This window comes from Chrysochloris asiatica, unplaced genomic scaffold, assembly GCF_000296735.1.
Source record: "Chrysochloris asiatica unplaced genomic scaffold, ChrAsi1.0 scaffold00432, whole genome shotgun sequence".
NCBI classification, from domain to species: Eukaryota; Metazoa; Chordata; class Mammalia; order Afrosoricida; family Chrysochloridae; genus Chrysochloris; species Chrysochloris asiatica.
Genome location: NW_006408950.1, coordinates 1,332,747 through 1,345,252, shown reverse-complemented (window position 1 = coordinate 1,345,252; position 12,506 = coordinate 1,332,747). Strand labels below are relative to the sequence as shown.

Genomic DNA, 12,506 nt, shown 5'->3' with positions numbered 1-12,506 from the left:
TACATAGCATGTGACAAAGAATATTCTGTGAACAAAGACTATGTGAATATTCATTATGAGAGCAAAGTAGATGGCCTGCCACTTCTTTGTGAGGAAATTTGAGTTTTAACAATTTGTTGGGCTGTTCATACAAGTACTAGTTCCTGTATCTTTGAAGCGGTTTGACCATTTTCTCTTTTATTATCAATTGTGAAGTTTTGTCAGAATTGTCACATTTAATGTGACAATTGAGCTTTCTTTGCTATTTAGTAAGAACAAGAGTTTGACTGGTTTTCATAACTTAATTTTGGTCTGATTCTTGTCTTCTAGCTCAGAGGCGATTACTCAAACTTTACTGAAACACTGGGTTATTTTTTTTCCTTTTCTTTTTTTTTTTTTTATTGTGGCAAAAATACTGTGGAAAAGATTAAACATTTTCCAGAACATTTTTTACATGTACAGTTCACAGACATCAATTGAACTAATCATTTTTTTGTTCAGTCATTATCACTATATGTTTCCAAAATTTCCCCTGCTCTCTGGTAACCATTAATAAATTTTAGTCTCTAACTACTGCCAGATTTTTGTCTCTGTTATCCTCTGCTGTTTGGAAGGGTGGTGAAGCATAGCCATCATAGATTGGGAGGTCAATATACCTATCACAACTGTTAAATGACTTTCTGTCTGAAACTGGGTTTTCTAGAGAAACAAAACCAGTGAAGCACATATATACAGAGAAGTTTATTATCAAAGATATGGCTTACAATTTCAGAGTCCCAGGTCCCCATTGGAAGAGAGAGAGAAAGAGAGTCCCTCTCAGTATGTCCATTATATTGGGAGTAGGCCACATTCCCAAGGAAGCATCCCTTCAAGTGACTGGCTGCTCATAGGAACTCATTATAGAGTTAACTATGCCTATATTAGGTTTTGCCACCATTGGAATAAGCACATCGCAACTGTTAAACTGTTAAACCTCTGGAAATCCTGGTCTAGTCAAGTTGACACAAAATTCTAACCGTTACACCTCCCTTGTGTTTTCTCTGGGAGAATGACTCTGAACGACTTGCCATCTTCTTTTCTACAAATCATGATGCCATTTTGCACTTAGCCAAATTATCATGAACTGAGAATGTTGCAAATTTTCAAATTTGTGAAGTATACAATAGCATGTATTCTCCCATAAAGTGTGGTGGTATTGGTGATTGTGTGCCACTGAGTCAGTTCTGATTCATAGTGGCCCTGTATAGGGTTTCCGAGATCGTAAATTTTTATGGGGTTAGAAAGCCTCATCTTTCTCCCATGGAAATGCTGGTAGACTCAAACTACTGACTTTGTGGTTAGCAGCTCAGCTCACCAGCTCAGCTCATACTCCGCTACATTCCCAGGACTCCTTGTTGTTATTGTTAAGTTCCTTAGAGCTATTTCTGACTCATACCGACCCTGTATAGGGTTTCCAAGGAGTGACTAGTATGTTTGAACCACCAATCTTGTGGTTCAAACTGACCCTTTGGTCCTGCATTATCCTGTAGTGCCACAGCAGGACTCTGTAAAGTGTGTTGTTGTTGTTAAGTGCCATTGAGTCAGTTCCAACTCATAGCAACCTTGTACAGAGTTTCCAAGGAGCAACTAGTGGGTTTGAACTGCCAACCTTGTGGTTCGCAGTCCAGTGCTGCTCCTACAGCACCACACCAGGAGTCCCCATGAAGTGTGTTGTTATTGTTATGAGCCATCAAGTCGGTTCTGACCCTAATGACCCTGTATAGGGTTTCCAAGGAACAGCTGGTGAGCTTGAACCATGGACCTTGAGGTTCAAACCAACTTTGCAATCCAATGCATAAGTTTTTTTATGGAATAAATATTTTTATGGAAAATAGAAAACAATAATTATTTTCAGATCTTGGGTTGGCTAGACATACTCAACAGCTAAATCTTCTTCACATTCTATCCTTAAATTATGCATGGTTCACACCCACACCTTAACAAATAAACTACTGTATTATAGTACTTAAGCGACTATATTACTTCGGCAGTTCAAACCTCACCAGCCACTCCTCAGAAATCCTATGCTGGGTAGCTATCAGTCTGAATTGACTTGACGGCACATAACAACAACAACAACTGTATTAACAATACTTAAACTACTGTACTACCAAAATTACTGTACTACAGTACTTAACAACAACAACAACAGTATTTAAAGGAGTCCTAGTGTGGCGCTGTAGGATAAGCACGGGATCGCAAGGTCAGTTTGAATTGTAAGGTCGGAGGTTCAAACTCAACAGTCACTCCTCTGAAACCCTATAAACTCGACAGCACTTAACAACAGCAGTACAGTACTTAAAAGGAGCCCTGGTAGCATAGTGAGTTATGAGTTGGCTGCTAACCACAAGGTCAGCAGTTCAAATCTACCAGTCACTCTGCAGGAGAAAGATGAGGCTTCTGTTCCCATAAAGATTTTACAGCCTTGGAAACTCTATAAGGGGTCACTTTGAGCTGGAACCGACTTGAAGGCACAAACGAGTACATAAATAATTATATATCTAAGTACTTAGATGTCTAAGGTCCTTTTTTGATTTTATGATTTGGGGGCTTGTGGTAGAGCAACATTATGAAGTCTGCTTGAAGTAAAAGCAACTGAGTCTTAATGGAAAACACAGATGGCCTGGATGGGGAAGTCCTCCAAATTTAGAGTGACAGTGGGTACTCTGCTGGACAGTGAGAAAGCTGGACATTTTTGTACAGTTATAAAACTGTATAATGTGTACAGTTAGAGTAGGAACTAAAAGTTACAAAATCATCAAAGGCGGGATACTGAAAGTGGGGATTTAGCAGAGATAGGTGGATAACATTGATGTGGGATTTACATAATTGGTTGTTGGTTTTCAGTACCTTTGAGTCAGTTCTAATTCATAACAACCCTGTGTAGGGTTTCCCAGGAGCACCTGGTGGGTTTGAACTGCCAACCATGTGGTTTGCAGTCCAGTGCTGATCATACAGTGCCACACATAATTGATTAAGGGTACATAATCACAAGCGTATGACTTCAGTTTATTACGGGATGTTTACAGAACAAAGGCAGAACAGGTTTTTCAGGTAACCTGATATAAAAAATGTGTGTTTCTGGGTGGCCATTGTAAAGATTTTTTGTGTATAAGCTGTCACCTGTTGTGTCTGTTTACCCATAGTGCAGAACTCATCTGGGAACACAGTGTGATGCTCTGCACCTGTAAAAAGCCAGATCTCCATTAGGGGACATAGTTGGGTCAGCATCAAGGTTAGAGGCACTGCTGCTAGAAAAGGCAGGCTTTATAATTCAGCATGGATTTGAGACTCATTTCAAGACTTTAAAATGGAGTTAAGGCTCTGCTTTCAGATGGCTTTATTTACACAAACCAAGTGCCTCTCTCTGATTTTAAGTTCTCGTATAGGCTCTAAAGTCATTTTACTCTGAAAACAAATGTAGAATAAAAACAACAAAAATACACATACCTTCAATGCTTTGTTTTACTATATTGTTGTTGTTGTTGAGTGCCATCGAGTCGGTACCAACCCATAACAACCCTGTAGAGGGTTTCCAAGGAGTGGCTGGTGAGCTTGAACCACCAACTTTGCAGTTCAAACTGACTTTGCAGTACAGCGTATTAGCCCATAGCGCCACACCAGGACTCTTCTATGGTTTCTATCAAATTGTTAGTTATTATAGATTTATATTATGTATTTTAAAAAATCTTCCTCAGGTAAAAATGGTAGAAAGACCCAAACTTGCTGCAGTGTGTGGACATTATGATTATTATTATGCTCAACTTGACTTTTTGAGAAAGAGAGCCTGTGAACCAACTTATCACCACGCCCCTCAAAAAGATGCCAGAGTTGGGAACTATAACCAGGAAGAAAGCCACAGCCCATCGCCAGGCCAACGGTAATGTCATGGTCTAAATTAAACTTCGGTACTCTGGAAATATCTTTACATACCAACACTTTTTATCCTGAAATCCTTCCAAGTCCTCTAAATTCTAAATCCTTCTAAATTCTCTTAAAATAAATCATGCAGGAAGAATGTCTATATTGTTTAGTTTACACACTTTATTCACAGTGCCTTGGTCCTTTTTCATATCAACTCTCTTGTAATTTATTTTCTGATTTATGTAGACTTTTACCTTTGAACACAGAGTCAGAGTTTTGAATTTTTAATATTTTATCTTCTTCTTGACAAATTCCACTATCTGGAAATGATCAAAATAGTTGTATATGTTTCATTTTCCAAATAGCTTATTAATATAACTAATATTAATCATTAAAATTACATTTTTAAATAAGATGATCACTTGAGATATTTAAAATTTTTAAATATAATATTTTATTCAACATTTATATTCTTGGAATTTTCAGAATATGGATGTATTAGAAAATATAGTTAAACTGCTCCCATGGTGGTGGTGGTGATGTGCCCTGGAGTCGGTTCCGATTCATAGCGACCCTGTACAGGGTTTCCGAGGCTGTAAATCTTTACGGGAGCAGAAAGCCTCATCTTTCTCCTGCAGAACAGCTGGTAGTTTCAAACTGTTGACTGTGAGGTTCGCAGCCCAATTCGTAACCACTTGGCTACCAAAGCTCCTTACACCTATGGTAGGTTTCCTAAAGGTTTATTCCGTAAAAAATTTCTGCATATCTGTTGCATTGTCAATTGTTTTTCTCACACTGTCAGTGTTCCTGAGTTTAAAATAATTGACACCAACTCACCTACAGTCCTGAAGACCTATAGCTGAAGGTCATTTCATAAAAATGTTTTTACCATCACAATTTCTTCTTTCAGGTTTGGGAACTTGATGACTGTCGCTCTTTACTGTTGAAGTTTTAGATGGATCATAAAAAATACAAAAACTATGTGAGGATGAATCATCAGCTAGCCAATGAAGTTTAGATAAGCAAGAGTAATACAAGAATAATTTCCTCAGAAATGCATATGGGAAACACAGAAGTTTTAAATTTAAAGATATTGGTCTCTACTTACAGCTTTATACAACTTCATAATTCATGTTAAATTACCCTTGTTGTTGTTAAGTGCTATCGAGTCAGTTCTGACCCATAGCGACCCTGTATAGGGTTTCCGAGGAGCTGCTGGTGAACTTGAACCGCTGACCTTGCAGTTCAAACAGCTTTGCAGTGTGTCGCATTAACCCACAGCACCACACCAGGACTCCAAATTACCCTTATAATCATTAAAAGCTATGTAGCCTATTAATTCAAATCATAGTATCCACATGTTGTTGTTTTTAGATGCCATCAAGTCAACTTCAACTCACTGCACAACAGAACAAAACACTACCAGATCCTGTGCCAACCTCACAATTGTTACTCTTGTACCCATTGCTGCTGCCACTGTGTTGATCCATCTCATTGGAGGGCTTCCTCTTTTTCACCAACCCTCAACTTTACCAAACATGATGTTCTTCTCTAGGGATTGGTACCTCCTGAAAATATGTCTGTAGTATGAGTGACAAAATCCCGCCATCCTGGTGTCTAAGGAGTATTCTGGCTGTACTTCTTCCAGCATAGATTTGTTTGTTCATGGCAGTCCATAATACTTTTAATATTATTCTCCAACACCATAACTCAAATGCATCAATTGTCCTACAGTTTTCCCTATTCATTGTCCAAATTTCACATGCATATGAGACCATTGAAAATACCATGGCCTAGTCCTCAAACTGATATCTTTGCTCTTAAACACTTTAAAGACATCTTGTGCAGATTTAACCTAATGCAATACGTTGTTTTATTTCTTGACTGCTGCTTCCCTGAGATTGGTAGTAGATCCAAGCAAAATGAAATCTTTGAACAACTTCAATCTTTTCTCTATTTATCATGATATTATTTACTGGTCAAGTTGTGAGGATTTTTTGTTTTCTTTGCATTGAGGTGCAATCCATACTTGAGGCTGTGGTTCTTTATCTTATCAATAAGTATTTTAAGTCCTCTTCACTTCCAGCAAGCAAGATTCTATCATCTGCATATTGCAGGTTGTTAATGACTCTTCCTACAATCCTGATGCCACATTCTTCTTCCTATAATCCAGCTTCTCTGATTATTTCCTCAGCATACAGATTGAATAAGTATGGTGAAAGAATATAGCCCTGGTGTGCACCATTTCTGATTTTAAACCATTCATTGTTCTATTTGAATGACTGCCTCTTGGTGTATGTACAGGCTCTTCATGACCGCAATTAAGTGTTCTGGAATACCCATCTTCACAATGTTCTCCATAGATTGTCATGATCCACACAATCGAAAGCCTTTGCATAGTCAGTAAAGCACCTCTTTCTGGTATTTTTTGCTTCCAGCCAAGAGCCATCTGACATCAGCAATTATATTCCTAGTTTCACATCCTCTTATGAATCCAGCTTGATTCAGAAGAATCTCTCTGTAAATGCACTGTTGCAGCCATTTTTGAATTATCTTCAGCAAACTTTTACTTGCATGTGATATTAATGATATTCTTCGAAGATGTATGCATTCTGTTGGGTCACCTCTCTTTGGAATGGGCACAAATATGGATCTCTCCCAATCAGTTGGCCAGGTAGCAATCTTCCAACTGTCTTGGCAGAGATGAGTGAGTGCCTCCTGTGCCGCCTCAGATTGTTGAAATAGTTCAGTTAGTATTCCATCAATTTTTGGAGACTTGTTCTTTGCCAGTGTCTTCAGTGCACCTTGATCTTATGCTATCTCTTGAAATGGTTGAACATTGAGCGTTTCTTTCTGGTACCATGAGTCCATTTATACCTTCTATCTTCTTTTGATGCTTTCTGCATCATTCAATATTTTGCCTATAGAATTCTTCGGTATTGTATGTCTAGGTTTTAATTTTTGTCTTTAGTTATTTCAGCTTGAGAAATGCTGGGACTGTTCTTCCCTTTTGTGACTCCTGGTCTTTGTCAATTTCATTATAATACTTGACTTTGTCTCCTCAAGCTGCCCTTTGACATTTTCTGTTCAGCATTTTTACCTCCTCATTTCGTCCATTCACTGTAGCATCTGTGTTCTGGAGAGCAAGTTTCAGAGTCTCTTCTAATATCCATTTTGATCTTTTCTTTCTCTCCTGTCTTTTTAATTACCTTTTGCTTTCTTCCTGTATGATGTTCTTGATGTCATCCTACAACTTTTCTGGTTTCCAGTTAATAGTGTCTAATGTATCAAATCTGTTCTCTAAATTCAGGTGGTATATGTTCTAGGTCGGATTTTGGCTATCATGAACTTGTCTTAATTTTCTTCATCTTCAACCTGAACTTGCATATGGACAATTGATGGTCTTTTCCACAGTCCACATACGTTTCAGTTAGTGAATGACATATAATTTACATATAAACAAAACTCCCTCACCCATCTCTCAGTCACTGAGAAATGTATCTTCCACTCTTTACCTAGATATAATGGTCAGACTGTTTGATTATATCTGATTTTATCTTCCAACCCTCACATAAAATGTTAGAAAGGGCCTTCTCTTCCCTGAATGCTGCTACCCATCATAGTCCCCATCATGCTTCATCCAGGACTCTCATCCTCCTTGGATGACCCTTCTCCACTGGTCTATAACTAACATCACCCCAACTTCCAACCCCACTTTCTTACTGCTGGAGCCTTGATTTCAGGATATGAGAATCAAGCTTTAATATCCTTTCTTGGAAGCAGAGAAATCTATGCAGAGATGTAGTGAGAGTGAGAGAGAATGTCTTTTGGACAGCTCCTGATGACTCAATAGTTTTTTTCATAGAGATATTTGTTACATGTGGCAGTTAGATTTTGGGAGAATTTAGTTCTTCACTTAGTCTCATTTGACCCAAGTACTTTTCTATGTGTCAGACACTAGCCAGATATCTTCACAGACCTAATCTCTTCCAGTCCTTATCCCTGAAGGATAATGATACTGTGCCCATTTTACAATTGAGGAACTAAAGCTCAGAGACCTCAACTAACTTGCCATTCAAAGTGTTTCTAAAACAACTAACTTATAAATTGCAGTTATGCAATTGACTACAGTTGCCTATTTGTGAACCGGGGACTGCTCATCATGATCCTAAAGGAGGGATTTTTTATATGAAAGTTCTGTCTCTGGGGCCATGGAAGTTACTGATATTGCTCAAAGCTTTGTAACGTAGTTTCTACTATGATCTGAAGTGTGGTCGTTTTCACTTGTTGTTGTTGTTTAGTGTTGTCAAGTCAGTTCTGAGATTGTAAATCTTTTGCAGGAGCAGAAAGCCTTTTTCTCTTAGAGCGGCTGGTGGGTTCAAACCACCTACCTTGTGGTTCACAGTCCAGTGCTCCTCAGTAATTACAGACATTATTGGCAGGAAATGCTGCAATAAAAAATGAAAAGATAGACAGACAGATAGATAGAATCTAGATATAAAACTGAAAATGGTTTGACCATAATTGTGCAGACAAAATACCTTAACCAATTTTTTGGGTGTTTTTGAGAGACCACTCATTGATTCATTAAGCACCAATGTGCTAGAAGAAGAAAACAAGTAGGATCCCATCCTGCTTCAGAGAGCCCAGTGTACTTCCATAATGCAGAAAACAGATAAGCAGCATTCAGTTAAATAAGACGGGGCATAGATGCTCAAAGCATGAGAACGTCTGGGATGTGGGTTATATTTTCCAATGTATTTTAGACCATAGAAGGACTAGTACCTGCCTGGAAGAAAAATCGCTGAAGCAGAATATTTTCCTGTTTCTTCCCATCTTGTATCCTTCATTATTATTCTTCTCTTTAACTCCTTTCCTTTTGATTCCAAAGATTTTCTTTTCCAATGTGAATATTTTGTAACTTTAAACTCCTTTTTAAGCTTGGTACTTAAAACTATGAATGAATTGTGAATCCCATTACTAAGCTGAGGGTTGCTGTGTGTCAGTATTGACTCGCTGGTACTTAACAACAATTACTAAGCTAAAAATCCAAGGTCCAAAACTAGTTTAAATTTCTATTCAAGCTGAACATTCTTGTTTTATAAGGTCTGCTGAATACTTGCAGAGGAAATTTGAAGCTCAACAATATAAGTTGAAAGTGGAAAAACAATTGGTAAGTAAAAAACCAAATGTGGAAGGAAATCAGTAGCTTTTTTAAAGTTTTTCTCTTCACAGATATTCATGGATCATTAAAACAAAGTTTATTCCAGACAAGTCAGACATTACTCTCTTCTTACCCCTAGGTTGTTTTTGTTTTTGTTTTTTAATTGTTGTAAAACACACAGTTGACCCTTGAACAACATTGTGTGTGAGCAGTTCGTGTCTCCAGTAATTGCTAGCCGCTCACTCTTCCATCTCTCCCTAACTGGAGAGACGAAGTGCTCTACCAGAGATGATTAGTGTCACACCGCGTTTTAAATGAATACTTGTAACACTTTAGTTTACATCAATAGCAATAGGGGGGAAATCCATTTATAAGTGGGCTGGTACAGTTCAAGCCAGTATTCTTAAGGGCGGTGGTATGATGTGGAGTTAGTTCCAACTCGTAGTGGCCCTGTTTAGGGTTTTGGAGGTTGTAAATCTTTATGGGAGCCAAAAGCCTCATCTTTCTTCTGCGGGATGGCTGGCAGTTACTGACTACAGGTTAGCAGCCTGATTTGTAACCACTAAGCTACCAGAGCTCCTTGTTCTTAAAGGTTGTGATTGTTGTTAAATGCCATCGGGTCAATCCCGACCCATAGCAACCCTATATAGGGTTTCTGAGGAGCAGCTGGTAAGCTTGAACCGCCGACCTTGCACTTCAAATGGCTTTGCAGTCTGGTGCATTAACCCACAACGCTACACCACGACTCCGTTCTTAAGGGTAGGCTGCCTATTGAAAAGTTTCTTCTTTCAACCAGTCTTAAGTGTCATTAATCACATTCACCATGTGATTCAACCATCACCACTATTCATTTCCAGTAAAAAATGTTATCACCCCAAGCAGAAACCTTGTATCCCCTAGGCTAGGTAGTAATTTCCCATTCCCCTCTTCCTCTGTCCCCTGGTAATTACTGATTGTCTTTATGCATTTCCTGTTCTAGATATTTCATATTAGCGGAATCATACAGAATTGATCTTTTTATGGCTAATGTGTTTCACTTAGAATGTCTTAGAAGTTTATCCATATTGTAGCATATATCAAAACTACATCTCTCTTACAGGTGAGAAACATTCCTTTGTATGGATGCAGCACATTTTCTGCATCCATTCATCTGTTGGTGGACACTTAGGGGATTTCCATCATTTCGCTATTGTAATAATGTCATGATGATCAATGGTGTAAGAATGTCTATCTGCTTTCAATTCTTTGGGGGTATGTAACTATGAGAGGGGATCACCATAGCACTGTAAGATAAGCACTGCTAACCACAAGGTCCTGGTTTGAAGCCCACCAGCTGATCTAAGGACTTTCTGCTCCATGAAGATTTACAAGCCTCGGAAACCCTGTACAAGGTTGCTGTGAGTCGGAACCAGCTCAATACCACTAAACAACTATGAATGGAATTGCTGGGTCATGTGGTAATTCTGTGTTTAACTTTTTCAGGGACCAATAAAATGTTATCCACAGTGGCTGCACCACTTTACAATCCACCAGCAATGGATAAGTGTTGTGATTTTTCCATACCCTCAACAACACTTGTCATTTTCTGGTTTTGGTGTGGCGCTGTGGGTTAATGCACTGGACTGCAAAGTTGTTTGAACTGCAAGGTCGGTGATTCAAGTTCACCAGATGCTCCTTGGAAACCATATACAGGGTCGCTGTTGGTCATAATTGACTCGATGGCATTTAACAACAACAACAAGTGGATGTGAAGTGATATCTCTTTGTGATTTTGATTTGTTGTTGTGTGCTATTGAGTTGGTTCTGACTCAGTGACTATAGGTTTTCTGAGGACAGCTGGTGGGTTTGAACTGCTGACCTTACAATTAGCGTGGTTAGCAGCCCAGAGCTTTTCTTAATGCACCATATTTTATACCTCCCTAAATGTGTGTCACATTGTAGGATAAGTACTGAACTACTAGCCATACGGTTGGAAATTCAAATTCACCAGCCTCTCCTCTGAAACCATATACAGGCTCACTATGAATTGGAAACAGCTCCATGGCATTTGACAACAGCAACAAATGACTAATGACCCCACCAGCTGCTCCGCAGGAAAGTAATAAGGCTTTTACAGCCTCAGAAACTATATTCCGGGTTACTATGGGTGGGAACTGACTCGAAGGCACTTAACAACAGCACTGACCAATGATGTTGAGCATATGTTCATGTGCTTGTTTGTCATTTGCATCTTCTCTATAGAAATGTCTTCTTTATAGAAATGTTCTTGGCCCATTTTTAAAGTTGGGCTGTTGGTCTTTTTTGTTGAATTGTGTAAATTCCTTATATATTCTGAATAGTGAACCCTTACCAGATATTTTTTCTCACATTCTGTAATAGCCTCTTTACTTTTTTGTAGGAAAGTCCTTTGATGCACAAAAGTTCTTAATTTGGATGTAATCTGTTTTGTGTATTTTGTTTTCTGAATCATAGTTAATAATCCACTGGTGAAAACTAGATCCCAAAGCACTGCCTCATGTTTTATGTGTTAGGGTTTTAGTTCTTGTATTTAGATCCTTGGTCCATTTTGAGTTAATTTTCATATGTGGCATGGAGTACAGGTTCAACTTCATTTTTTGCAGGTAGAGCTCCTGTTGTCCCAACACCATTTATTGAAGCAGTTCTCTTTCCATTGGATGGATGCAACACTTTTGCCAAACATCAGTTAAGCCTAAATGTTTATTTCTGCGTTCTCAATTCAATTCCATTAGTGTCTATGTCGGTCATTATACCAGTGCCACACTCTTCTGGTTACTTTAGCTTTATAATACATATTTAAAATAATATTTTATTGTTTTGATATTTAAAGTTTACATAGTAAAATAGGTGCTCATTTGACACTTTCTATACTTGCTGTTCAGCGATATTGGTTACATATTTTCACAGCTTGTCAGCATTCTTGGTATTTCCATTCCGAGTTTCTGTTTCCGTTAATCTTGCTTCCCTGCCCCCATGTCCTGACCATCTCATCTTTGCTTTAGGGTAAATATTGACCATTTGGTCTCATACAGATGATTATCTTAAAAAGCATAGTACTCACAGGTGATGTTTATTTTATGAGTCAGTTAGACATCTGGCTGAAAGGTGACCTTCGGAATTGGCTTCAGTTCCAATATAAAGAGTATCTCAGGATGATAGTCTCATAACTTCCTCTCTACTGGTCCAGTAAATCTGTTCATTTTTTTCAGGAATTTGAGTTTTATTTTACATTTTTCTTCCATTCTATGTAGGACCATCCCTGATCAAAAGGGTCAGTAGTAGTAGTGAGAGATCAAGTTCTTCTGGTCTCGAGATAGAAGAGGCTGTGGTTCCTGAGGGCTAGTAGTCCTGTGGTGGTGGTGGTGTGTCGTGGAGTAGGTTCCAACTCACAGTGACCCTACAAAGGGTTTCCAAAGAGACTATAAATCTTTTTTTTTTTTTT

General features: G+C 38.5%; 1 protein-coding gene across 1 annotated transcript in view; it reads left to right on the top strand.

Moving 5' to 3' along the window:
* Window positions 1–12,506, top strand: part of NEK5 (NIMA-related kinase 5) — a 194,645-nt gene that overhangs the window by 73,396 nt on the left and 108,743 nt on the right. Inside the window, exons 11-12 of the mRNA XM_006876943.1 lie at window positions 3,717–3,898; window positions 8,989–9,055. Coding sequence (XP_006877005.1) covers window positions 3,717–3,898; window positions 8,989–9,055 — 249 coding nt within the window. The remainder of the gene's footprint in view (window positions 1–3,716; window positions 3,899–8,988; window positions 9,056–12,506) is intronic.